We start from the raw sequence: 27,858 nt of genomic DNA on the forward strand, positions 1-27,858 counted from the left end.
GTCCTGGCTCCCAGACCCACCTGCTCTAACCCACCAGTCCCCCTCCCCTCCCAGAACCCAGGAATCTTGATTCCCAGTCCTCTGCCAGCTCTTTGAAGAGCGGTGAGACACGAGGAGAAGAGGCCCAGCCTGCAGCCCCTGCTCCAGGGGAGCTGGGATGTACTCCCTGGGCAGCCCCGCCTGCCGCCCCCCCCACAAGACCCACATGCCCGAAAGCCCCAGACGGTCCTTATTGCTTCTTGTGCCCGCTCCCAGCAGGGGCAGGGTCCGTGGGCTCCAGCTGGGGGCGCCGTGATGCACTATCCCCAGGGGGTGCTGGGCCTCCGCCCCGCCCAGCCCCTGCTCACCCCACTCCCAGCCCCAGAGCGGGAGCTGCTGGGGCTGTGCCCGCAGCAGCCCCCCACCAGGGCAGGGCAGGGCAGGGGCAGCACCCGCCCTGGGGATAGTGCCTGGGGCAGGGCCCTACGCCGTCTCCACGGGGACGGCCCCGTCCAGCTGCGGCCCCTCCTCCCCCTCCTCCTCCTCCTCGTCCTCGTTGGGCGGAGGGGCGCGGGCCGGGTCCCAGAAGCGGGCCAGCGAGAGGCGCAGGCTCTCCAGGCGCCCGTTGGACAGGTCGAGGCCCGGGGGGCCGGCGGGCGGCGGGGGGGGCTCCTCACGCCGGCGCCGGCGTGTCCGCACCTCCAGGCAGTTCTGGCCCTTGAGGTGGCGCTGCAGGTGGTCGTCCTTGGCGAAGGCCTTGTGGCAAAGGTAGCACTCGTAGGGCCGGGCGCCCGTGTGCAGGTGCATGTGGTTCTTCAGGTCGTAGCTGTGCAGGAAGCGAGCGCTGCAATGCTGGCAGGAGTAGGGCCGCTCGCCCGTGTGCTTCCGCATGTGGATCTTCAGCTTGTCGTTCCTGCGGGGGGCGGGGGAGAGAACCGTGAGCGGGGGGCGAGGGCGGGGGCCGCCCGTCGGCGGGGGCCGGGAGAGGCCCCAGCTCAGCCTACGCAGGGGGCAGGATCACACGAGAACTGCCCCTGCCCCCCCGGCACAGCGCTGCTCCCTGCCCCCCCAGCGCGCACAGCCATCGTCCCAGCTGGGCGCCGTCATCCATCCCCTGGCATGGGAACATAAGAAGGGCCCTACGGGGTCAGACCAAAGGTCCATCTAGCCCAGTGTCCTGTCTTCCGGCAGTGGCCAGTGCCAGGTGCCCCAGAGGGAATGAACAGAACAGGGACTCACCAAGTGATCCATCCCCTGTCGGCCACTCCCAGCTTCTGGCAAACAGCAGCTAGGGACCCCATCCCTGCCCATCCTGGCTAACAGCCATTGAGGGACCGATCCTCCATGAACTGATCTAGTTCTTTTTGGAACCCTGTTATGGTCTCAGCCCTCACAACATCCCCTGGCAAGGAGTTCCATAGGTTGACTGTGCGTTGTGTGAATAAAATACTTCCTTTGGTTTGTTTTAGACCTGCTGCCTATTCCTTTCATTTAGCGTCCCCTCATTCTTGTGTTATGAGAAGGAGTAAACAACACGTCCTCATTTACTTTCTCCACAGCAGTCATGATTTTATAGACCTCTATCGTGTCCCCCCTTGGTCGTGAAGCAGGGGTGCGCGTGGGGAAATCAGCAAGCAAAGCGGGGGGCAGGGGTGCACAGGAGGGAAACCTACAGGGGGAAGTGGGGGGTGCCGAGGGCACAGCCGGGCACTCACCGGGTGAAGCGGGGGCGCTGGGGGGACGCAGTGGGCGAAGCGGGGATGCCGGGGGCACTCACCGGGTGAAGCGGACGCCACACACCTCACAGGCGAACGGCTTCTCACCGGTGTGGGTGCGCATGTGCCGGGGCAGCTTGCCCGCACCGTGGATGACCTTGTGGCAGACGGGGCACTCCTGGGGCATCTGGGAGCGACGCTTACGCACCAGCTTGTCGGGGCTGTCCAGGCCAGGGGCCAGGGGCTCCTGCTGCAGGGAGCTCAGGTAGGCCATGAGGTCAGGGTCAATGGGGTCCTCGTCAGAGCCAGCGTCCTCGGGAGACAGGGCTGGCTGGTAGGGGTACGGGTAGGGGTAGGGGTAGGGGTGCAGGGGCAGCTCCTCCTCCTCAGCCGCCTCGTAGCCCTCGTAGGGCTGGGCCAGGCCCTCGGGCGCCGGGGGCGGCAGGGGAGAGGGCTCCCGAGGCTCGGGCAAGGGGCTACCGGGGCCCGGCTCCTCAGTGTGGTGGTTGAGCCGGGAGGATCGAGCCTGCAGGAACTTGCGGGTCTTCTTGCTGCGGCGGGGGGCCGGGCGGGCAGGGAGCAGGGTGGCCCCGGTTCCGTCCGGCAGGGCGGCGAAGGCCTCGAGGTAGCGACGCGCCCGCTCGCAGTCCCCGTCGTCGGGCCCGGGCGCCTCCCGCCCGCTGCCCTGCAGGATCTCCACGCAGGCGGCGATGACGCAGGGGATCTCCAGCAGCTGGGCGGCCTGCAGCACCTCACCCATGTTGGCGCTGCTGATGGTGAGCGTGGCCGTGTAGGCGAACTCCAGCAGCGCGCCCAGCGCCTCGGGCCCCACGAAGTCCAGCTCGCAGACCTCCTGCCCCGCGCCTGGCCCCGGCCCCCGCGAACAGCTTCTTGAAATAGCGGCTGCAGCCAGCCAGCACGGCCCGGTGGGTGCGGTACTCCAGCCCCCGCGTCTTGATGGTCACGTCGCACAGCACCCCGAGCTGGCGCTGCTCGTTCAGGCTGCTCAGCAACTCGCTGCTGTGGTCCGGGAAGGGGATGCCGATCAGGTCATCCTCGGGGCTCCCCATCCTCCTCACCTGCAGGCAGAGACAGGGCCTGGTCAGAGCCTTGCACTCCCTGCGGCACCCGCCCCGGCTTCTGCGAGTCTGGGCCGGGGGGCAGCGAAGGCAGCTCCCACGCTGGGACTAGCCCTGCCCCGAGCCAGGCCCTACAGGGGGCTGGGCCCCCTCCCCAGAGCGCCAACACTCAAGCCCCAGGGATAACCCCCTCCACTGCCCCAGGGAGCAGCCAGGGCCCTCAGCCCTACAGGGCCCAGGGGGAGGGAAGCAGCCCACAGGGCCGCATGGAAGTGGGAGGGAGCAGCCACTCAAAGGAAACTTCTGTGGTGAGAGCGTTAGGTGGCTGGCTCCGCCACCGGTGGAGGAAACCCCCCCGCCCCGGAGCGATGCCAATGGCGGTGTGCAGGGGGAGTGGGCGTGCAGCCCCCCAGCACAGCAGATTCCTAGAAGAGATAATGCCGGCACCATGCTCCCATGGCGCCGATAAAATCTGCCCCAAGGAGCTCAGACTGACGCCGGCCGGGCGGGGGGAGCAGAACTTGTGGGACCCCTAAGCAGGGGGCAACGTCTGGTGCTGGGAAGGTGCACCTCAAATTCAGCGGCTCCTTGCCCCCCCATCTCAAGACTCTGAGATAGCGCGCCCCGCCCCGCAGGGCAGGGCTCACGGGCAGACCCCCTGAGCTGGGGATCCGTTTGCACTAAAGCCAGATGCTGCTAGGGGCTCCCTATCCCCAGCAGGTACCAGCCGCCTCCCAGAGCCGGGCAGGGGGAGAGAAGTCTGTGCAGGAGGCCAGAGCTGGGGAGGGGGGAGCAGGGCAGGGGACGCACCTACACCCAGGGCTTAGATTCACGCCTGGGCAAAGGCCCCCTGCCAGGAACCGGGGCTTCGTCTTCCCCCGCAGCCCAGACACAGCCGCAGCACCCGCTCGCCGCCCCCCTCGGTACGACCACACCAAAGGGGGAAATCTCAGCACGCCGCATTTGAATTAGCACCCGGCGCAGGCGGCTTCCTGAGCCGCCACTCACAGCCCCCCAGCGCCCAGCCCTGAGACCTCCCCTGGCACGCACCAGCTCCCCACGTGGGCATGAGACATGGGCACAGGGCCCCAACCTCGCCACCAAGCCCCTAATGGGGCAGATGCCCCCATCCCCGGGGCACACACGGGCCCTGTGCTGGCAGCCCCAGCAGAGGCCGAGCGGACTGGCCTCTCTCTGCCCCAGACAGTGAGGGGACCGGGGGTGGGCAGGGGAGCGTGTCCAGCTGCTACCCGGGCTGCACTGGTGCCGAGCAAGGGTCCCCTGGGCTCTCAGCCCAGTGAAGGGAGCCATGGACCCTGATACAAGCCACGCCAACCGGGCCCCTCCCCCCCCCCAAAGCTGAGGGCAGCAGGGCCATGGAGACCAACCCTCCTCCCCATCTGGGACACGGGGCTGGGCTTTGTCTGGGGCAGTACCAGCCCCCCCACAAGGCCCAGCCCAGCCTCACCCCACCGCACCCCCCTGCCCCAGCCGCACCCGCATTACAGCCCCTAAGAGCTCCGAGGCCCAGTGACATCACGAGCTCCGAGAGCCCCAGACCTGCCAGGGAGCCAAACAGTGCTGGGGCAGCTGGGACTTAGCCAGAGCCGGGGATAGAACCCAGGAGTCCTGGCACCCACTGCCCGCCTCTCACCACCAGAGACTGCTGCTGCTGCCGGGGGAGCCTGCCCCAGCGCTCCCCACTCTGAGCTGGTGAGAGGGGCCAAGTGGCGCAGGAGGAGCGCCCAGCGCCGGGGTAGGGCAGGACCCATGGCCGCGGGCGGCTGGGCTGGGGGCAGAGCGTAGCGAGGAATGAGGGTGAGTGAGGGGCCCCTCCCTGTCCCCAGCTGTGCGGGAAGGCAGGGGACATGCCCCCTCTTGCCCAGCTGGGGGAGGTGTGGACAGCAGCCCCATGGCAAACAGGCCCTGCCCCCCACGGCCGCTCCCTGTGCTTGGGTGCCAGCCAGCTGGGGCTGCCTCCCGGTGCAGGGAGGTGGGAACAGCGCTGCCCCTCCCCTCTCTGCCAAGCAGGATCCACCGGCAGGGCAGGCAGCAGCCTCCAAGTCAAGCAGGCGCCCGGGAAGGAGGCCGCGTCAGGGCTACTGGGGCGAAGCAGAGCCGGGCTGAAACCCCATCTCCAGGGTTTGGTCCAAGCCCCTGCCCAGATGCCCACACAAGGGACCTGCCAGCTACGCAGACCCTGCTGCCCCGCAGCACCCAGCCCTCCTGCCACGGGGCACTCTGCCTCTCCCATCTCTGGTGATGCTCCGCTCTGGGCTCAGCCCCACCCCAGCCACAGCAAGGAGCCCCCACTGCTGGGGGATGGGGCCCGAGGCTAGGGCTCCTGCTAGCTGGTGCTTGCCCCTGTTCAGCGCCTGGGGAGTGGGGCTACTGGATGAGAGGAGGGCAGGGACTGGTCCGTGGTCACACAGCAAGCGGGGAAGGGAACCCAGGAGTCCTGGCTCCCAGCCCCACTCACTAACTCACCAGACCCCACTCCCCGCCCCGAGCTGGGGACAGAACCCAGGAGCCCTGGCTCCTAGCACTGGGCGTTGAGCACTAGGCCAGGCCTTCTCCCAGCAGCCTCTCTCTCAGAGGGTGCAAGCCTGGCTGGATGAGAGGGAGCAGATTAGCACGGATTAACCCATCCCACCCCTCAGAGCAGACAAGCCGTGACAAAACCCCAATCAGATTAGGGAGGAGATTAGCAGGGGGGATTAGCGAGCAGGAGATTTCACACACAGCAGATCAGCCCCAGTGAGCGGAGGGCACTGGAGTAGTTGGGGGACACCCCCCCACACACAGAGCTAGGAGATCCTCAAGGAGCCCCTCACCCCAAGCCAGAGGCACAGGCTGCCCCAGGGCCGGGGGGCTCTCAAGGCAGGGACCGTGTCCCCAGAACCCAGCACAACAGGGGCTGCCGTGACACAAAGCACTGGCCCAGACCGGGACCCAGCCAGCCCTGGGACGGGGTGCTGAGCTGGGGATACCCGAGCATCTGCCAAGGGCAGAGGGGGAGCAGAAAGACTGTCAGGAGGGAGGGGGGCAGACCCGGGAGAGGAGGCAGCTCCAGGCTGGGAGGGAGGGGCACCGGCAGAGCTGGGGGGCAGGCCTGGGCTGGCAGTGAGGGGCACCGGCAGAGTGGGGGTGGGGGTGCCTGGAATAGCGGGGGGCTCTGGGGGGCGGTCTGGGATTGCCATTTCTCATTCTAGCAGGCCCAGCACACAGGAATCCAGGCCCCACATATTGTTTTGCTCCCTGTATCCTGCCGCACCAGGGAGCTGGGGCCAGCCAGAGCCGCCCAAAACCCAAACACATGCACGGGAGAGGGGCGCCCGGCCTGGCCCTTCACGCTCCACAGCTCTTCCTGTTTCCAGGGCAGCACCAGATTGCCTGGCAGCTAATGGCCAGGGGGGTGACACATCCCCCCCCCGCCAATACACCCAAATGGCCCAGGTCCCTGCTGGGAAAATTCCACAGCAGCTCAGGGGCCACATGCAGGGGGACGGGGCCCCTCGCACCGACCTGGGCAGGCCCCCTGGGGCTCCACATTCGGGGCCCCTTGCACCGATGCCCCCACAGAGCCTTGCCCCCTTCCCCGACTGTGCCCCCCCCCCGACCCGCTCCCCACAGGGCTGATGGCTTGGTGCAGTGAGAGCTAACTGAGAACCCCGGCGTTTCGCTCTCGATTCCCCTGCCGGAGTCAGATCCGCCCCCACCCCCCCACGTCTCTCGCAGTTTCACAGCTCCTGCCCCCACCCGGGTGCAACTCTCCCTGCGGGTGAGAGAGAGGCCCCCACGCCAACAGCGCTTCCCACCCTGCTGCTGCGCCCAGCCAGACCTGCCAGGCCCCGCAGCCAGCACCTCGCCGCTCCCTTTCTCCAGCCCCGGCGGGACCCCTGCTACAGCCCTTTGGGCAACTCCTCAGGTGGCACCAGCCCCCAGGGGCGCCCCCCACTGCCCGGCATGCCCCAGACCAGGCCCCAGCTCAGCCGGCTAGGGGGCCCCTACATCACAAGTGGGAATCTCCAGCCATTAACCTGCAACCTCTTGGGCGCAGAGGAGAGGGAGGCGAGGAGCAGCGTGCCCCATGCCACAGCTCAACGTGGGACCTACCCTGGGGTCACTGCGCCCGACACAGCGACGGGGGGGGGGGGGGGCTATGGCCCAGCTGAGCTAGGAAGTGGAGAGTCAGCTGCCTCATAACCCCCTGGCCTGGCAGATGGGCAACGGTCGGCACACAGACCGGATGGCACTGCCAAGGGGCAGGCCCGTCCCAGTGGCGGGCGGGCGGACTTTCCATCACACCCACTGCCTGTTACTGCCCCCCCCCAGTGCATCCTCCCCACAGGAGCAGCTCTGCATGAGGAGCCGGAGTTACCATCGAGCCAGATGAGAGCGATAAGCGACGCGGCGGGGGGGCAGGTGTGTGGGTGCAGAGCACAGCCCGGAAATGGAGAGCGGCCGCACGGCGCAGCCCCCGCCCCGTGGAGCAGCCAGGCCCCAGGGCTCTGACCCCACGACCCCCCGGCCAGCCCCTTCAGAGATGGTTCCCCAACCCCTCCCACGGGGGTGTGGGGGGTGAACCTGGGCTCGGCGCAGGGAACCACCCCCCGCAGCTGCGAGAAAACAGCAAGTCCCCCACCCCCGTTCTTCTGGGCCAGGAGCCACAGCACCTCCCCGGCCCCGCTGGGCCAAGCTGCTTGGGGCTCTCGCCCCACCCAGCCTTGCTGCAGAGCACAGCCTGGCCTGCGCGGGGGTACGGTGGGTCACGCACGGGCAGGGATCCTGCAACCCAACCCAGACCAGAGACGCTCCTTAGGATCCCAACGATGGGGAGGAGCGGGGGCCTACGTCTCACCCCCTCCCCTGGTTTACCCAGTGCTCCCCCCCCAGCCCCCAGCTCAGGCCCATCCACAGCACCCAGGCCCTTCCCCTGCCGTGAATCATCCACAGCCCCGGCTGGGTGCTTGGGGACAGGGCTCACCCGCGACTCAGCCCTGCAGCGCCCAGCACCACGGGGCCCAGCACAGAGCAGGGCCTGCAGGAGCCGACGGCGCCCCGAACCAAGCCAAGGTGGCACCCTCGCTCTCCCCCAGAACAGCCATGGAGCAGGGGTCGGGGGACCCCCTGCTCCCAGCACAGCGGCTGGGCCTGCAGCAGCGGGGCCGGGCAGGGCGCCTGGAAGCTGCGTCAGCTCCCGGGCCAGGCCTGGGCCCAGGGTGATCTCACTCTTTCCAGCACAGTGCAGCCAGCTCTGGCACCGGAAAGCAGAGCCAGTGCCGGTAAGGGGGGCCTGTTCCCAATCGCTGCGGTGAGCCGGGGCCGAGGCAGCGCGGCTCCCCACGCCCACGGCTCCTCTCCGAGCTGCCGCATGGCCTCCCAGGGGCCCAGCAGTCCCACCGAGCGGGGGCGGCCTGTCTCCCCAGGTCCCAACAGGCCCTGGCCGTCTCCCCTGGTAACAGGGCCACAGCCCCTGGCGGGGAACAATGCAATCCCCAGCGGGTCAGCCTGACACCATGTGCCCGGCAGGCTGGGCCCCGCGCAGAGGCCAGCTCCGCCCCGCCCCGTGTGTCAGCACGCAGGAGGAGCCCTTGTGCAACTTTATTAGTTACCTGCCCTGCTTCACCTGGCAACCAGGTGGTTCCCAGGGAACGAGCCGCAGCCCAGGTCAGAGCCCTGCCCCTGGCACCGCGAGGGCCTGGGAGCCACCTGGCAAGGGCACAGCCCAACTGCTCGGCTCCTCCTTGCTCTCACGGCCCTTCGTGCGAGGGGCAGGTGGCCAGACCCAGGTCCTGGGAAACCCTCTCTGCGGGGCTGCCTCAAGCCCCTGCCGTTCCAGCTGGAGACGCTGCATCCAGCGCAGAACTGGGCAGCATTGTCGTGCGTTATTCAACAGCCACCACACCCCACCCTAGAGGCAGCTGCCTCTCAGCACCAGGCGAGGGATCGCTGGGCACTTCACAGAATCAGCAGCTGCCGTCCCCACAGTCACACCTCAGAGCCTGCGTCAGACGCAAGAGCAGCCGCCCCATCCAGCTGCCCCCGCGGGGCCCCATGGGAGGCAAACCCCCGAGGTACTGGCAAGCACTGCCCAGCACCCAGCTGGATCCGGCCCTGCTCCAGCCACTGGGGCAATCCAGAGAACCCGCTGCCCTTCACCATCATCCACCCCAGCACCAGCCTCCTTCAGAGCCCTTCCTTCGAGCCCCACTCCCTCCTTCCTGGGGCAGGACTGGGTTCTGGCTGCTGGCCGGGGCCCCATGGCAATGGTGATTTAACCCACAACTGGTGGGACCCTGGGGGGAACATGCAGGGACTGGAGAGCACCCAGCCCCTCAGCCTCAGCAGCTGTTAACTGTTCAGGTTACACCAGAGCCAGGGGCCCCGGGTGAGGGACGCTCTCGAGGGACTTCACAGCTGCACTGGGAAATGTGAGTCACGGGGGAGGTGAGAGCAGCTCTAACCACTGGGATGTATTTCCTTCCCACCCATCCCCAGAGCCGGGAGAGAACCCAGGAGTCCTGGCTCCCAGCCCCCCTGCCCTAGCCCTGAGACACCGCTCTCTCCTTAGCAGGACAATTTCCTCTTTAGTGCAGGGTCCGTCCCAGCGTCTTTGGGGTGGAGGAAGGGGGGGGGGTCTCACACACCCTGCTGTGGGCTAGAAAGCTGTCCTATTGAATTGCGGCCCCAGCCTGCCCCCCCTCCCCCCGGGCTCAGATATGCCCTCGAAGAGCTGAGCCCAGTTGGAGCGGCTCACACCCCCTGGCCTGGGCTGCCCTCCTCATGGCCCACCACGGGCCGGCCCAGCGGGAACCAAACCCACAAAGAGCCAGGCACAGAGCAGGCAATCGCCCCAACTCCCTGTAGGGTCTGGCCGCTGGGCTCGGCTACCCCTAGCTGGCCCCTGAGCACTGGCAGCTCCCCGGCCTGGCCCTGCGGGGCTGCCCCACCGGGGGAAGGGGAGCATCTAAAGGGGGAAAACCAGATAAGACAGAGCCCCCCCAGGGGAGCTCCAGCCAAGAGAAGGGGGACACAGCCAGCGTCTCGCTGCCGAGATCAGAGGTCACCCCCCCACCCGAGCCAGCCCCATGACCGGGGGGCTGCCATGCCAGCATCTGGCGGCGGTGGGGCCCCGTTGTGCAGGCAGGCAGGGGGATGGGGGCTGAGCGGGTTCTGCTCTTTGAAAAACAACAAGCACACAAGAAAGGAAATGGTTTTAAACACGGAGGAAAACAAAACCCACCCACCCCATGGCGGGGGGGGGCATGGAGCCCCATGGTGGCGGGGGGGAGGGGAGTTGTGTGACACACCCCCCCCATTCTGTGCAGCGCGCTGTCAAGCTGCCGGCAGGAGCCAACTGTGCGTCGACCTCCAAGTTCAACTGCATCCATCACCGCATCACCCTGCCAGGTGGCAGCTGGAGCAGAGCGACAGGACCACAGACCCCCCCCCAGGGCACAGCGACGGGACCACGGACCCCCCCCACACACACACACGGCACAGCGACGGGACCACGGACCCCCCCCCCGGGCACAGTGACAGGACCACAGACCCCCCCCCCCCGGGCACAGCGACAGGACCACAGACCCCCCCCAGGGCACAGCGACGGGACCACGGACCCCCCCCCCCACACACACACGGCACAGCGACGGGACCACAGACACCCCCCCCGGGCACAGCGACGGGACCACGGACCCCCCCCACACACACACACGGCACAGCGACGGGACCACAGACACCCCCCCCGGGCACAGCGACGGGACCACGGACCCCCCCCCACACACACACGGCACAGTGACGGGACCACGGACCCCCCCCCGGGCACAGCGACAGGACCACAGACCCCCCCCCAGGGCACAGCGACAGGACCACGGACCCCCCCACACACACACACATGGCACAGCGACGGGACCACAGACCCCCCCCCAGGGCACAGCGACAGGACCACAGACCCCCCCCCAGGGCACAGCGACAGGACCACGGACCCCCCCCCCCACACACACACGGCACAGCGACGGGACCACGGATCCCCCCACACACACACAGCACAGCGACGGGACCACAGACCCCCCCCCCGGGCACAGCGACGGGACCACAGACCCCCCACACACACACACGGCACAGCGACGGGACCACGGATCCCCCCACACACACACGGCACAGCGACGGGACCACGGATCCCCCCACACACACACGGCACAGCGACGGGACCACAGACACCCCCCCCCGGGCACAGCGACGGGACCACAGACACCCCCCCCCCGGGCACAGCGACGGGACCACAGACCCCCCCCCCAGGGCACAGCGACGGGACCACGGACCCCCCCACACACACACGGCACAGCGACGGGACCACGGACCCCCCCCCGGGCACAGCGACGGGACCACGGACCCCCCCCCGGGCACAGCGACGGGACCACGGACCCCCCCCCCACACACACACGGCACAGCGACGGGACCACAGACCCCCCCCACACACACACGGCACAGCGACGGGACCACGGACCCCCCCCCCACACACACACGGCACAGCGACGGGACCACAGACCCCCCCCACACACACACGGCACAGCGACGGGACCACAGACCCCCCCCCCGGGCACAGCGACGGGACCACAGACCCCCCCCCCCGGGCACAGCGACGGGACCACAGACCCCCCCCCCGGGCACAGCGACGGGACCACAGACCCCCCCACACACACACACGGCACAGCGACGGGACCACAGACCCCCCCCCCCAGGGCACAGCGACGGGACCACGGACCCCCCCCCACACACACACGGCACAGCGACGGGACCACGGACCCCCCCCACACACACACGGCACAGCGACGGGACCACGGACCCCCCCCGGGCACAGCGACGGGACCACGGACCCCCCCCACACACACACACAGCACAGCGACGGGACCACGGACCCCCCCCGGGCACAGCGACGGGACCACGGACCCCCCCCACACACACGGCACAGCGACGGGACCACGGACCCCCCCCGGGCACAGCGACGGGACCACGGACCCTCCCCCTCACACACACGGCACAGCGACGGGACCACGGACCCCCCCCCACACACACACACGGCACAGCGAGGGGACCACGGACCCCCCCCACACACACGGCACAGCGACGGGACCACGGACCCCCCCCTCACACACACGGCACAGCGACGGGACCACGGACCCCCCCCCTCACACACACGGCACAGCGACGGGACCACGGACCCCCCCCCACACACACACACACAAGGCACAGCGACGGGACCACGGACACCCCCCCCCAGGGCACAGCGATGGGACCACAGACCCCCCCACACACACGGCACAGCGACGGGACCACGGACCCCCCCACACACACAGCACAGCGACAGGACCACGGACCCCCCCCGGGCACAGCGATGGGACCACGGACCCACACACATGGCACAGCGATGGGACCACGGACCCCCCCCACACACACACACAGCGCAGCGACAGGACCACGGGCCTCCCTCCCCCCATAGGGCACAGCATCGGGACCACGGACCCCCTACACACACACACACAGGGCTCAGTGATGGGGCCACGGACCCTGCCCCCCAGGCACGGGGCCAAAGACACCCCCACACACACACAGGGCACAGCAACGGGACCACGGACCCCCCCACACACAAACACGGCACAGCGACAGGACCACAGACCCCCCCAGAGGGCACAGTGATGGGGCCACAGACCCCCCCCACACACACGGCACAGCGACGGGACCACAGACCCCCCCCCAGGCACAGCAACGGGACCACAGATGACCCCCCCACACACACACACGGCACAGCGACGGGACCACGGACCCCCCCCCCAGCACATAGTGATGGGACCATGGACCCCACACACACAGCGCAGCGACGGGACCACGGGCCTCCCTCCCCCCACAGGGCACAGCATCGGGACCACGGACCCCACACACACATACAGGGCTCAACGATGGGGCCACGGACCTCGCCCCCCAGGCACAGCGACAGGGCCAAGGACACCCCCACACACACATATACAGGGCACAGCAATGGGACCACGGACCCCCCCCACACACACACACACACAGAGCAAAGCCACGGGGTCACCCCCAGCCCCAGTGGGGAGAACTCACGCCTTTCCCTAATCCTCTAATGGGCTGGGGTGGTGTGTGGGACGCGCGGTCCCTGCAGACACCTGCCACTGCCCCAAGGAGCCAGGGCAACCCCCCACCCCCACCAGGCCGGGCCAGACACATCCTGCCTGGGTCAGATGCCAGAGCAATCCCACCCCAGGCCCAGTGCCAAGGAAGGGGGAACCCCGTCACCCCCACGGCCATGCCTGCTGTCTAGCAGGCTGCAGGGGAGGCCAGGCAGCAAGGCCCCCTGGAGCCAGGCCCCCAATGCATGTTAAACCCCAGCCCACCCCCAAATGCAGGGCTTAGGCGAGAGGCACCCAAGGGGGGCAGAGCCAGGGAGACCAGGCTGATCCAGGACTGACGCGCACCCTCCCGGTGCCTCCAGCCACCCACCAGGCAGAGCCAGGGCATCAGGAGCAGGCCCCTAGATGTGGGGCAGCTCCACAAGTGGGGGACATCCAACCCCTCAGATCCAGCACCAACCCCACCATAGCGCCCGGGGCCTCCACTCTGCTCCACGGTGCCGAACAGAGAGACTAGGTGGCCCAGCTCCCCCAGAGCCTGCAAACTACCCCCGTGCCAACAGGGCCTGCCCAACCCCGACTCCCCCATGGCCTGCACACATCCCCCCACAGGGCCAATCTGTCTCCGGCTCCCCCAGAGCCAACCTGCCCCCAACTCCTCCATGGCCTGCACACTGCCCCCCCCCCCGCCACCCTTCCCACACACACACACACACAGGGCCAACCTGTCTCCGGCTCCCCCAGGCCCCCAAACCACACACACATCCAGAGCCAGCCTGCCCCCAGCTCCTCCAGGGCCTGCAATTCCCCCGGCCTCTGGCCAACAGGACCAGTCCAACCCAGGCTCCCCCAGGACCTGCATCCCCAACCCCTTGGGCCTGTGTTACCCCCCCACCCCCAGGCAGGGCTGTCCCAACCCCATCTCCCCCAGGCCTATGCTCCCCCCTCCCCCACCGGGCTGACCTAGTGTAGCTGGGTCCCAAGCGCTGAGGGTCTCCCCACCTTGTGCAGATGGGTCCAGCTCACTGCCTCAGTCCCACTCCAGCCTATGGGGACCCCTTTGGGCTGGCAGACCCGGGACAGCACATCCAGCCCCCGGCAGAGAAAGGGATCGTCCCCCACCGGAACCCCCACAGAGCATGCATGGCGGCCAGAGGGGGCAGGGACAGCCTGACACTAGGCCACCGGGCTGAGACCTGGGGGCACCTGGCGGCACCTGGCTCCCGTTCCCAGCCCTGCCATAGCCTCTCGCTGGGACCCCAAGCCAGTCCCGCCTCTCTCAGGCCTTGGCTCCCAACTGGCCCTTCCCTCCCAGGCAAGCAGCTGCAGACCAAGTCTGTTCAGGATTGTGAGGCTCAGCCCCGCCGGGAGGAAGCCAGGGCACAGCCCCCCACCTCCGCAAGGGGCACCTGCCATACTAGCAGGGGGGCAAGATGTCAGCATCCCCTTCCCACAACACACAGCCCCCCAGAGCCTCCCTACCCCAAAGCCATGGGGGCACGGAGCTCCCAGGGGAGAGCGCCCCCCAGACAATCCCAGCACCGCCTGGCGCCTGCCAAGCAGGCACAGCCAGGGCACAGACGGACGCCTCGCTCCGCTCGCCCCTGCGGGTGCTGCCAAGCCCACTCCTCTGCTCCCCGCCAACCTTGCCAGCGCATCCCCCGCGCCCATGGCCCCTTACCTTCGGCTGCGTCCCTGCGCGGCTAGCTCTCAGCAGGGCGGCTGGGCTCCGTGTGAACCTGGCCCCGCTCCCCGCTCACACTTCAGCTCCCATCCCACCTCAAAAGGAGTCGACGCCCACACCCCAGGTCATGCACCTCCCAGCCCCGCTCCCCAGAACACAACGGCATTAACCCTTTGGCAGCGGGCCGCAGCGCCAGGGGCCCTGCCTGCCACGGGGGGACAGCCCCCCCCGCCCCGAAAGAGAGGAAATTCCCAGCACACAAGGCCAACACGTCAGAGCACCCGGGGTGAGGCACAGCCGGGGGAACCCCCTCCCCACATGCCAGACCCTGTGGGGATGGGAACAGGGGGTGCAGAGGCCAATCGCATGGGGAAGGGGGCTCAGGGCTGCCCCCAGCCCAGCCATGGGGGTGGTGTTCCCCCCAGGTCCCCTGCTCCAGCCCACCACTGCCATCCTAATGGGGGCCCTGCTGCCTGTGGGATAAGGCTCCACTTGCTGGCTTAGCTGCAGCCCCCGCACCCCGGCCAGCTCAGCCCCCCGGGAACCCCTGGGGTGGGGTGCGCTGCCCGGCCCAGCAGGGAGCCTCGGCGGCTGGCAGCTGTGCTCCAACCCTGGGCTCGCCCCAGGGCGCAGGGCTGCATCACCACCAGAGCCAGGCTCTGCGCTGCGTGCCGTGACCTGCCCAGCCGGCCGACCCCAGGAGCCACCCCAGCCTCCTAGCCCCAGAGGGACCTGGCCCCGCATGCCAGAGAAAGACTGGGGCCGGCAGCTGGGTTGCCCCCAGTGCCCCGGGGGTGAGGGGCAGACAACCTGTGTCTGCCTGCAGGCCCCCAGCTCCCATGTGCATGGCAGGAAGGTGCTGGAGAATGTCTAGGCCACAGGGGGCTCCAGCATAGCCCCCTTGGGACTGTGTTCAGGATGAGCAGCACCCCCGGGTGATCAGCAAGCTCCCACCAGCACCCAGCCAGGTGAGCCTGGCCAAGCACCGCCGTGTAGGGCGGGGAGTGAGACAGGCTCCTGGCAGAGCTGGCCAAGCCGTAGAGCCAGCAAGTGGCCCAGATCCCAGGCAGGGCATGGGGCAGGTGCCGTGCGCATGTTGTATCTCGCACGCTGTTCCTGACCCAGACCCAGACCCCCGCCAGGAGCCAGGTCCCCCTTTGCTGAGCTTCACTCCTTCCTCCTCCTATGCGTCAGGGGTGATGCCCCGGGGCTGGTGGGGGCCAGCCCCCTCCCACTGATCTGCACCCACTGTGACGAGCAGGGAGTGGGGAGGATTGACCTGGGGATGTCGCAGGGGAGTTTTCCTGGACTGTCTGCATTGGGGATGGAATGGCATGGAGGGATGATACCTGAGCCTGTAATCTGAGCCGGGGGGGGGGGGGGACAGGGGACACGCCAGGTGACACCTTTTGCCCCAGGTGCCACAAGTACGCCTTTTCTTTTTGCGAATACAGACTAACACGGCTGTTACTCTGAAACTTTTGCCCCAGGATGCTGGACAAAGGCTGGAGGAGGAGCTGTGGGGAGGCTGGGTGAGACAACTGGAGGGGTTTGAGTTTGGAGAGGTCTGGGGAAACGGAGGGAGCCCTAGGGCTGGGGTCTAAGCTCCCTGCCCCACAGATGGACCTGACTGAGGGGTCCTGGTCTCTGTACCTACAAGCTCTGATTTGGACTGTGTTCCTGTCATCTAATAAACCTTCTGTTTTACTGGCTGGCTGAGAGTCGCAGTAAACCGCAGGAAGTGGGGGGTGCAGGGCTGACTACCCCACACTCCGTGACACCCACACACTGTTGCCACTGCCCCCCGCCAGGGCGCTGGGTGCTCCAATCCCCTGGGCAGAGCCTACGGTTGCCAGCTTTGGTTGAACAGATTCCTGGAGGTTTCATCACACGACACAATCTTTAGTTCCTGGAGACTCCAGGACAATCCTGCAGGATTGGTGACCCTAGCAGAGCTGCGGCTTTTCACAGTATCTCCTCCCCACCCCGCCCAAACACACCTGCCACAGCCCGCAGCCCACCCACAGCGCTTGCCGGGCCCTCACCCTGGGCAGCCCACAGCCCCGCTAGGCACACGGGCAGCAGCAGAGAGCACTCCTGGAGCGGCCGCATCGCCCCGCTCGCTGGGCACCAGCTGTTCTGGCAACGCTGGCATCCCCAGGGGCTATGGCAGGTCGCAGGGGCGGGCACTGGGAACCCAGGAGAGAAGGAGCAGCAGCAGGGACCTCTGCCCCAGCACCCGCAGTCCCCAGCCCGGCTTGGTCAGGGCGGGGCAACCGGCCCTCCCGTTGGGGCCTCTCAGAGAGAGACAGGCCACGCCAGAGGGGTGGGGTGGTGAGAGGGACCACAGGCCAGTGCCGGTTTCCCCACCCCACAGCCCCCCAGAGCTCCCCACCGAGTCCATGCTCACACCACGCCAATCCCCAGGAATGCTCGGTCCCCTGCCCAGCAGCACTGGGGGCCCCTGGCAGCCAGAAAGGGGGGAAGGGAGCAGCAATCTAGGGCACTCAAAGGCACCCAGCCCCCCCAGGGAGGGAGCAGAGATGCACCCAAGACCCCTCCATGGCGGCGAGTCCTTACCCACCAGGTGCTTCACAAATGCAGCCAGAGGAACATGCCGAGCGCAAATCCAGAGAACAATCACACTGCTGCTCCGCACGGAGCCGGGGCCAGGGCACTGCCCCCCATGGCACTGCTCCCCCCACCTCACTACCCCATGGCACACCGACCCCCCACTGCCCCCCATGCCACACTGACACCCCCCCACCTCACTACCCCCCATGCCACACTGACCCCCCTCCTCACTGCCCCCCATGGCACACTGACCCCCCCAACTCACTACCCCCCCATGGCACACTGACCCTCCCACTGCCCCCATGGCACTGCTCCCCCCACCTCACTACCCCATGGCACACCAACCCCCCACTGCCCCCCATGCCACACTGACACCCCCCCACCTCACTACCCCCCATGCCACACAGACCCTCCTACTGCCCCCCATGGCACTGCTCCCCCACCTCACTACCCCATGGCACACTGACCCCCCTCCTCACTACCCCCTGCCACACTGACCCTCCCACTGCCCCCATGCCACACTGACCCCCCCAACTCACTACCCCCCATGCCACACTGACCCTCCCACTGCGCCCATGGCACTGCTCCCCCCCACCTCATTACCCCATGGCACGCTGACCCCCCTCCTCACTACCCCCCATGGCACACTGACCCTCCCACTGCCCCCATGGCACACTGACCCCCCAACTCACTACCCCCCCATGCCACACTGACCCTCCCACATCCCCCATGGCACTGCTCCCCCCACCTCACTACCCCATGGCACACCGACCCCCCACTGCCCCCCATGCCACACTGACCCCCCCCACCTCACTACCCCATGCCACACTGACCCTCCCACTGCCCCCCATGCCACACTGACCCCCCCAACTCACTACCCCCCCGCCACACTGACCCTCCCACTGCCCCCATGGCACACTGACCCCCCCAACTCACTACCCCCCATGCCACACTGACCCTCCCACTGCCCCCATGGCACACTGACCCCCCCAACTCACTACCCCATGGCACACCGACCCCCCACTGCCCCCCATGCCACACTGACACCCCCCCACCTCACTACCCCCCATGACACACTGACCCCCCCCACTATTCCTCTATGCAGCAGACACCCTCCCATTGCCCCCCACCCTGCACTGACCCCCCAGTGTTCCTCCATGCCACAGGACCCCCTCCCACACTGCCCCCCACCACATGACCCCCCAGCGCACCCCCCCTTATGCTGGACCCACACCCCAGCAGGCAGGTGCAGAAGCCGAGCCCTGTGGGACGCAGCCAGGGAACATCTATAGAAGCAGCCTTGACTTTGGGGTCTCCTTCTGCGGAGGGTTTAAAGGGGCCCGGGTCCCAGAGGTGCTCTGTGCCCCTGCTGGAGTCAATGGGAGCTATGGGTGCCAGGCCCCCGCAAGGCATTTGGAGGGGTGTCAGGACTGAACCCCCGCCACGGGGTTCTGGCTCCTGGCTGCAGCCATCTGGCAGAGCAGAACCGATAGGCGGGAGTCAGAGCATCACCTGTGCCACCCACACACAGGAGGGCAGGAGCCTTGCCCAGCCAGCCTGGCACCGAGCCCCCACCTTGGGGCAGAGTGGAGCCCCTCCCCCCAGCCCTGCCCAGGGCCTTGCAGGGTCAGTCAGAGCAGCCACCGGCCCAGGGTCCTACTGCGGGGAGCACCAGGACCCAGCCGCCAGCCAGGAGCGGAGCAGCCAGCCTGGGGCAGCAGAGGCTGGCTCTGGGCGCCCGGTGGGCACAGCCCCGAGAGGAAGGGCACCAGGCACCTGCCTGCCAGCCCTCCACACCTGCCCTTTGCCCCCATAAAGGAGGGGAACGGCTGCAGCTGAGCCAGCCCCCCAGCCCAGGTGCGCCAGGTGCTAAGGGCAGGAGATAAGGTGGGCGAGGCGGGCAGGGAGGGGCATGGGCACAGGGAGTCGCACGCAGCCCTGAGTCAGAAGGATCCCGGTGGTGGCAAGTGAGTCACCGGGTTGTCCCACCCCCGCCCCCCAGGGGTGTCGCAACCTCCTGCTTTCAGTCACCAAAGCAAACCACAAACTGCTCCCTGTCACTGGCAGGGACGGGGCTCCGTGGGGGGCTCCAGAAGCCAGGCCAAAGCCAGGTGGACTCCAGCAAACCAACTACCAGACCCCCCCAATGCAAGCTCAGAGCCAGGGCAGGGACAGCTGCCTTCCCACTACCCCTACCATGCCAGCCTCAGCCCAGACCCCCCTTGTCCCCAGACGCATTCGCACTCCACAGCTGCCCCCCAATGCACCCTCGGCACCTGCCACGGCTCTGCTCCCAGCACCCCTGGCAGCCCCAGGGTGCGAGCTCCCCATCTGCCCCGAATCCCCCACCCAAGGCGGGTTACAGCTCCTTCTATGGCAGACGGATGCCCAAGGCCAATGTCAGCAGAGCCCCCAACCCAGCCGGCCTGGGCACCCACAGCTCCCAGCAACGGCTGTGGGCGCCCAGTACCCCGAGGAGCAGGCCCTATTCGGACAGGTTTGTCCGTCCCACCCCCCCACCGAGACAGTTCCTCCATTGCCAGTGCCAGGGCCCTACAAGAGCCCAAGGAAGGGGACCAGTGGGCAAGGGCCAGCCCAGGTGCTGGGAGATCTTGCCCAGCCAACTCCAGGGAGGGAGGTCCATCCCTGTTATTCACCAAGGGATTTGACCTGGGATGCCAGCTAGGGCTGTGCACCCCCCAACCCCCCACACCTTTGGCCCCATCGGTGTCACTGCCAGAGCAGACAAGCAAGGCGGCACAGATCCTCAAACCTACTCCCCCTGCCCCAGCACAGGACACCCCCCTGACCCCTGACCCCCGCAGGCCTCTGGCCCTGCCCCCCACAAGCAGGACACCCCCTCAGCCCTGCCCCCCGTCAGACAGCTCCCCTGTCTGCCCCCCCCAGCTCCCAGCCCCGCCCCCCCAGCCGAACAGCTCCTCTGCCTGCCCCCCGGCTCTGCCCTCCCTTCAGGAGAACAGCTCCCCTGCAGGACCCTCAATTCCCAATCATCAAGACCCACCCCCACCCCCAGGCAGACTGCAGGCCCCAGAAAGCTGCCAGATGCTCCAGGCAGCATTGCATGCTGGGACTCGTAGTCTCCATGAGTTGCCCCAGAGGGGTCCTGGTGCTGACCCATGGGACAGGCCCCAGCCCCACGGGGCTCATGCCAAGGGCGCAGACCCCTTGCGGGTGGCTGGGGAGCAGCGTGCCAAGCGGGTGGGCATTGTCATGGTGCAGGTGGGGGGGGACAACAACATCCCTGTATCAGGCTGTGGCTGCTGGGGGAGCAACGTGTGAGGGGGAGACCCCCAGCCACACCTGGCCCCCCTGCAAGGGGAGGCGTTCCACAGGGCAAGCCCCGCAGCCCAGCGGTGGCTCTGGGGGGCAGTTGGCATGAGGGGGGACAGGGCCACGTGGGAGGCAGGAGTAGCGGAAGGAAGGAGTTGCTGAAACGCAGTCGATGGGGGAACAGGAAGGAAATATTAAACAGCAAAAAACCCCAAACCAGAGGGAGACGAACTCAGGGCGTGAGTCCCGGAGGCAGGGCACAGACTTCCACCCCACCCCCCACAGGATGGGGGCCCACTCAGCCTGTCCTGCCTGGGACAATCCAGAAACCTCAGCACCAGGCCCATTCCCCCCACTCCCCACCCCCACTGCAAGAGGGAGCCTGGGCAGACAGTCCTACTAGCCCTGGGGCTATGTGGGGCAGGGGGAGAGGACTGGGCAACTCCAAGGGCCAGGAGAGAAAGCCACCCAGGCAGCTGCCCCTCCGACCCCCCGCAGAGGGACCCTCCCATGGGGTATGCACCCCAAGGCCTTCAGAGGGACACCCATTCAGCCACAGCTGCTTCCCACCCACCCAGGCGCTGGGGGGCAGTGTGCCGGGGAACCCCCACACCTCTACAATCTACAGAGCCCTCAGCCCAGCTCAAACCATGGAGCAGGGCTCCCCTGCCCCATGGGAACCTCTGCGACAGAGCACAAGAGCTGCAGAGCATGAGACGCAGAAGAGGCTGGCTCGGTGCAGCCCCTCCAGCTCTGCCCTTGCGGGAGGGCGGAACGGGCACCTCGTAGCCCAGGTGGCTACTGCTGCCTCAGGAGGGTCCCGCTCCGAGACCCAGTGCTGCAATTAGCCACTGCCTCCACACCTGGCCCTGGACTAGAGGGTTAATTCCTCCTAGGCTCAGCCCACAGTGAGCCAGCAGCAGCCATGCTCTCCCCTGGGATCAGCCCCCCAGTCTCTGTCCTGCCCAGCTCTGCAGCCTTGGGGTGGGGGACAGGACCCCCCTGCTGCATTCAGCTCCCGCTTCCCTCAGCAGCTTCCCCACCCAGACAAGTGCAAACAGTCACGGGAGCTGGCTGGAGGCCGGCCAGCCCCTTGCTGTGGGAACAGGCAGGGCAGGGCCCCCGGGCAGTGCCAGCTCCCAGCCTGGCACCAGGTGGGAGCAGAGTGCCAGCTGGCCCATGCTGGGGCCCAGGAGCAGTGCAGTGAGCTGGGTCAGATCTCAGCCCAGGAGGCCCCTCTGGCCCAGAGCCCACCATTGCCCCTCACATCTGGGCGCTGGGCTGCTCTGGTCTCTGACACTAGCAGCCCCAAGACCCAGAGAGCAGAGCAGCCCAGCCTGCGCTGAATGGCCAGAGCACAGGAGTGGGGACCACAACCCCCCATCCAGGGGCCTGCAAGCAAGGATCCCCTCCTCCCCCCAAGTGCCAACGGCATGGAACGAGCACATCATCAGGTGCAAGGCAAATCCCCAGCCAGCTCAACGCTGCAGCTCACGGGGGAGGCCGGCCCATCAGCCCCCCCCAGCGTCGCCCCGCTCCCCCATCCCTAGAATCCCCCCGTATATGGGGGTGCAGGGCAGCAGGGTTCCCAGCCTTGCTACAACAGGGCCAGAGTTACAGACAGCAGGGGTGCTGGGCTCAGCACCACGACCAGGCCAAGCCTCTGAGCCACTCCATGAGGACAGTGGCTGCTTGGAGCCCAGGCTGGCCCTCAGTGTGCCCCCCCCCCCCACCCAAAACAAAAATAGCTCGGCTTCCGCCCCCAAGGCAGCTGCTGAGGCCACCAAGCTGCACCTGAGCCCAGTGGCCAGGCCAGCGCTGATCCCCGCCAGCCGGAGTGGGCGGTGCTAATCCCCACAGCCCCACAGCCTGGAATAGAGCTCAGAACTAGGCCACTGCCAAGATCCCAGCCCCACCCCGCCCGGCTCAACCCTCCCACAGCCCACGCAATGCCGGCTGCCACGCTGGGGCAGGCTGTGCTGGCCCCCCAGCCATGGGGCTTGGGAACTGCTCCTCACAGCCCTGGGCAGGATGCAGCAGCCATTATGCACCGGGGTAGTGAATGTCACAAGGGGCAAGTGCCCCCTAGTGCTGCCCCCGGGCATGGGGCCAGCACTGACTGCCAGGTGAGAGCGCCCCTGCTGAGCCCCCACCTGCTCCCTGCAGCACAGCGCCCCCTAGCCCTGCACCGGGGTCAGCCCTGCCAGGTGAGAGCGCCCCCTGCTGAGCCCCCACCTGCTCCCTGCAGCACAGTGCCCCCTAGCCCTGCACCGGGGTCAGCCCTGCCAGGTGAGAGCGCCCCCTGCTGGGCCCTGCCGCCCGCGGGTGGGGGGGGTGGAATCATTCCCTCTGCAGTCCCACATGCTTCTCCTGCCAAACCTCCTCCTCATCAACCCCTCTCAGTCAGGCCCCACCCCACAGCACAGCATGTGCAGGGTTAATTACTACTAATTAGGAGAGGACTCTAATGTCCTTGCAGCACACTGAGCACCTGGGGGGTGGGAGGGGGGCATGACAGCCCGTGCCAGCACCAGGGAGGCATCAGGGCCACAGGTTGGCTTGGACAGGTGCTGAGCAGCGGGAGGTCCCCGGGCTCTGCCCCCCTTGCTCGGTCTCCCAGCACCGGGGGGCCTTCACCGGCTCCCTCCCACCCCGCTCTGACAGGGCAGGTCTCCCCAGCAACTGACAGCCGCTAACCCCCAACCCTGGAGATGGGGAAGCCCAGCAAGGCACCTTCCCTCACGCTACCCCTGCCCCAGGCAAAGCCTCTGCCCCCACCCAGGAGAACCAAGCCGTGGTGCAGAGAGCGGAGGGGCCCTGGGCAATTCCAGCACCTGGCCAGCTCCAGTCCGGGGGTGGGGGGAGGACACCCCAGGGGTGGAGCACAGAGTGACTGCGCACTAGGCCAGCAGGGCCTGGATTCAGGAGCTCCCTTGGGGTCAGGCCCTGCTCCCCCACAGTGATCAGCCAGGACACAAGCAAGGGGGCTCAGAGTCAGACTGGGTAAGTCGTCCCCCGCCCGACCCTCCAGGGGAACATGGAGTGGGGGAGAATTGGAGCAAGAGCCAGGGGCAGCCAGTGGGGGAGCAGAGCTAGCCCCCCCCCGGCACTGGGAGCCCCTGGGACAGCCAGGCCCCCCCCAATGGCTCAGCCTGACATCAGTGCCTGGGCTGCATGCTGGGAGGAGGGGACGCCCCTGGGCAGCAGGACCCCGCCCAGGAGGGGCAGGGCACGGGGAAGCACTCACCACGCTTGCCGGGCGCGGCCCATCGGGGCCCGGGCTGGAGCAGCAGGGACAAGCTGGCAGCAGCAGTGCACCCCGAGCCAGGAGAGGCCAGCACTCGCCTGACCTACTTCTCCTTCCGCATCACCTGCTTTCATTTTCCCTCCCGCAGCTTGGTCCCCCCCGCCCACCCGCCCACCCGGGGAACCCGGCCAAGCCACACCGGCTGCTCCCTGGGGACGTGGGGCTCCAAGGCCCAGCAGCTCCAGAAGGTGCCAAGAATGCACATGGGCAGGGCAGGGACACCATGAGCGCCTCCCCGCAGGAGCTGAAGGTCACCAGCCTTGGGGGAGCGGGCACGGGGGCAGGGATGGACCGAGCGGTTCCCTGGGGCTCCTCGAATGGGCGCCTGGGGCATCTCAGCCTGGCGCCTCTTAGCACAAGTGGCCTTAAAGCCACTGTGGCACTGGCGAGCCCCCTGGGCCCCCACAGCAGGGAGCAATCCCCCAGGGCCAGGCTGAGACCCATCGTCTGCAGGACTTCAGACTCCAGAGCCCCGTGTGGGCGCCCCACTCCTAGGACACCCCATCTCGCTCCAGCCAGGGACACTGCATGCTGTCTGTTCCCTGGGCCCAATGGGGCTCACCCTGCCCCCCACGGGGAGCACGAAGGAGACATCCAGCAGATCCAGACTCTGATCTGCCCCCGCCCCCACACACGACTCCTGGAACTCCATCCCCCCCAAAAGCTGGGCCCCTCCTCGTCCGGGCCCCTCCCCCAGCATGCCAAGGTTACTACGGCAGGCCCCAAGGCACAGCGTGGGCTCCCGGGGCTTCCAGCACGCTACCAGCAGCTATTTCTCTCTGGTTTCATCATCCACCCTCTCCTGCTAGGGGAGAGGTTCCTGGGCTGGGCATGGCAGCAGCCCCTGCTCCTCCGAGCCCCAGCCAGTAACCGGGACCCAGAGCCGCCCGGCCGGACCAGGCTGGGCCACTCTGGCCCACTGACCCCCTCCTGCTGCACCCCTCACAGAGGCCTGAGCTGGGGAGGGCACCCAGTGCACCAGCAGACATGGTCTCTATGTTCCCTGGGACCCAGAGGGTGCCCCCAGCCAGGGGACGTGGATTCAGGGGGTGTTGGGAGGAGCTGGGGCCCAGCTGGATTCCCTGGGTCTCACATCACATTACTGGGCATGGGAACGGCTCCAAGTCCCATTGCTCAGCACCCTGTGTGATGCAGCTGGGACTCCCCGGGGTGCTGGGGGCGTCCTCGGCAGACCCCTCCCCTCAAATACCCTCCCGACCTCGGAGCCTCCCCAGGGCACTGCACAGCACGGCACAGCCAGGGCCACCGAACTCCCAGGATTACACCAGCCGGGGGGCCAAGCAGCATTGCCTCCCACCTGACTCCCACAGCTCACACCGCACCCACCCCACACCTGCCCCTCCCCACAGCCGCTCCTCACAGCCAGCAGCGCTTCCTGCCTCGGCCGATGCACCCCCCCAGGGACGCCTGTGGTTCAGGCAAGCTCCAGCTGCAGACATAGCCCACCTGCCCCCCAGCCTAGCCTCCCTCCACCCCCAGGGCCCCCTAGCTCTGCCTTCTCCCCCACACCAAGCTCAAGCCCCTTGTCCCGCCCTTCAAGGCCCTGCAGAGCTCAGCCCCTCCCTTCCAACCCACTGACACTTCCCCAGCCATGCCCCCGCCCACCCTCTTCATACATTGCCGTTCATGCCTCCAGAGAGACCTGCAAGGCCCACTCCATGCCCATGGGATGCCAGCTAAGTGAGGGGCCCAGCAGGGACAGCCCATAGGTACACCCCTGGACAGCCCATAGGTACACCCCAGCAGGGACAGCCCACAGGTACACCCCTGGACAGCCCATAGGTACACCCCAGCAGGGACAGCCCATAGGTACACCCCTGGACAGCAAGCAGGCAGAACCCAGAGGTGCCATCAGAGTGCAGCAGCCTGCCCTACGCTCAGCAGGAGTCAATGCCCTATTAGGGAGGGAGAAACTGAGGCACGGAGCCAGGAAGGGACTCGCCGCCCAAAGCCGCAGTGTCAGAAGCTAGAAATACAAGTCCTAGCTCCCCCCCGCCCTCTAACCACTAGACCCCATTCCCCTCCCAGAGCCAGGATAGAACCCAGGAGTCCCATGCTCCCTCCATGAGAGCACCCCCTGAACTCCGGCCCAGTGCAGGAGCCACGTGCCTGCTGGAGCTGCCCTGGGAAGGTAGATCCCAGCAGGTCAAGGGGAGCCTCAGCCCTGAGACAGCAGCTGCTCGTCATCCCGCTGTGGCCCAGACAGTGTTGGGAGGGTAAATACATGCCCCACCCCCTGGGTAAACACCGTGACCAGGGGCCGGCTTGGGTGGGAACAGCTGCCATGGGCTTGGCACACTCAGGGCAGAGTCCAGCAGCCTCAGAGCAAGGTGAGAGCGATGGGGCACCGGCTTCCCGGTGGGCGGCCCCAGAGCAGAGTCTGACCCAGATGTCCCAAGAATCCCTGTGCCAGACACACACAGTCATCCTGGGATACAGAAGCGTTAATGGGGAGCAGGGGGCAGGGATTATCCCTTCCCACCGAGACCCCCTTCCACTCAGGGACAGGTGACACTTCCCCTGAACATTCCCTCGCCAAGGGACAGCCAGAACACACACCCCATTTCCTGTAGGCCCTACCCAAACAAAGTAGATCAGGTGTGCTAAGCGATGGCCGGGGCGGGGGAGGGGAGGGGGCAGGGCGGGGCTTTGGTTATGTGCAGGGCCTAGTTCAAGTGCCCCAGGCATTAGTCGGTGACTACTACAGGATAGATTATGGTGACAGTGTCACCCAGTTCCTCCCCACTCTGCTGGCCCACCGGGGCGGGGGGGGGGGGCTGCTCCCTTGGGCCACCCACTCGCCATCAGAGTGGGCAGGGCACCGGAGGGCAAAGGGCCCTGTGCCCAGCAGGACACAGAGAGGGGGTGAGCACACTCCAAGTTTGTTACTGTTGGGTCGCAAGCCAGACAGAGGTAAACAGAACCCCAGAAGGGCCGGATCAGACCATCCTCCTTCTGGGGCCTGCCCAGCCATGAGGGAAGGGCCCCAAGGCCTGAGCAGGCTGCCCCACAGATAGCACATGTCGCCGGTGGGGGGGGGGGGGGGCAGAGGTCTGCTTAGCTCTCGCCACCCGATTCCTAGCCCAGCACCAGCCCCCTCCACCGCTGCCCCGTGCGGGCACAGCGAACCAAGGCAGGAGCCACGCTCCCACTCCCCACCCCCTCCAGCTTCGCCCCATAGGAGTCAGACTCCCCCACCCAGACGCGGGCAGTGCAGGGGATGCGACGAGTAATCCTCCCCACCCCACCCCTCTCCTCCCGCCTGGCACCCTGCCCACCCACAGCTTCCAGGAGAGCCAGAGCCAGCGGCCTGGCGACGTGTCCACATTCGCTGTAACTTGCCGCTCCCCACGGGCGCACTCAGCGTTTCCATTCCCACCCCCCGGCGCACCAGGGGAGCAGCACCCAGTGGGGCCCAAGCCCCAGGCAACCCTTTACCCCACCGGAGGCCGAGCCGGCTCGCCGCGGGCAGCCCCGAGGGGCATCAGCCGGGGCCCCGACAGCGCAGATCCACTGAGCCGGTGTCTCGGATTCCCCAGGCCAGGCTGAGCCGGGCCGGGCCGAGCCGGGCCAGGCACGCCCGCCCTGCCACTCTCCTACCAGCTTAAGGAGGATTATTTATAACCAGGACCTGAGCCACCAACCCGGCCTGCTCCCCTCCCATGGCAGCCCTCCCCCAGGCGATGATGGGGGGCTCCGCTGAAGGGACCACGACGCACCTGGCGGAGTCCGGGGAGGGACCCGAGCTGGGGCAGCGAGGCGGCAGGAGCCAGACCACCAAGGGGTTCGCCAATGGGGCTCGGGGCAGCCGGGGGTCCGGGCAGCTCCGGGCGCAGGACTCACCGGTCTCCGCTCGGCTCAGGTGCGGCAGGCGGGGTCGGTGCGCTCCGCTGGGGGCCGGACGCCAGGGGCCCCTCGCTCCGCCCGCCCCTCGCTCTGCCCACCTGGCCCGCCCCGGTCCCCACCTCACCTGGCCCGCCCCGCCCCACCTGTCCGCCCCCCCGCGGTCCCCCGGCCCCGCCTCGCCGCGGCGCGGCCCCTCCCCGCCCGCCGCCGGCCG

At 67.8% G+C, this 27,858-nt stretch overlaps 1 protein-coding gene across 1 annotated transcript; it reads right to left on the reverse strand.

Moving 5' to 3' along the window:
• Positions 1 to 27,747, reverse strand: ZBTB7B (zinc finger and BTB domain containing 7B). Its single transcript, XM_073322916.2, is given in 4 exon segments — positions 1 to 892; positions 1,757 to 2,560; positions 2,562 to 2,773; positions 27,518 to 27,747. Coding segments are annotated over 3 exon segments (1,437 nt in total). The 5' UTR covers positions 2,765 to 2,773; positions 27,518 to 27,747; the 3' UTR covers positions 1 to 462.
• Positions 27,748 to 27,858: the final 111 nt, after the last annotated feature.

Source organism: Lepidochelys kempii, chromosome 24, assembly GCF_965140285.1.
Source record: "Lepidochelys kempii isolate rLepKem1 chromosome 24, rLepKem1.hap1, whole genome shotgun sequence".
NCBI classification, from domain to species: Eukaryota; Metazoa; Chordata; order Testudines; family Cheloniidae; genus Lepidochelys; species Lepidochelys kempii.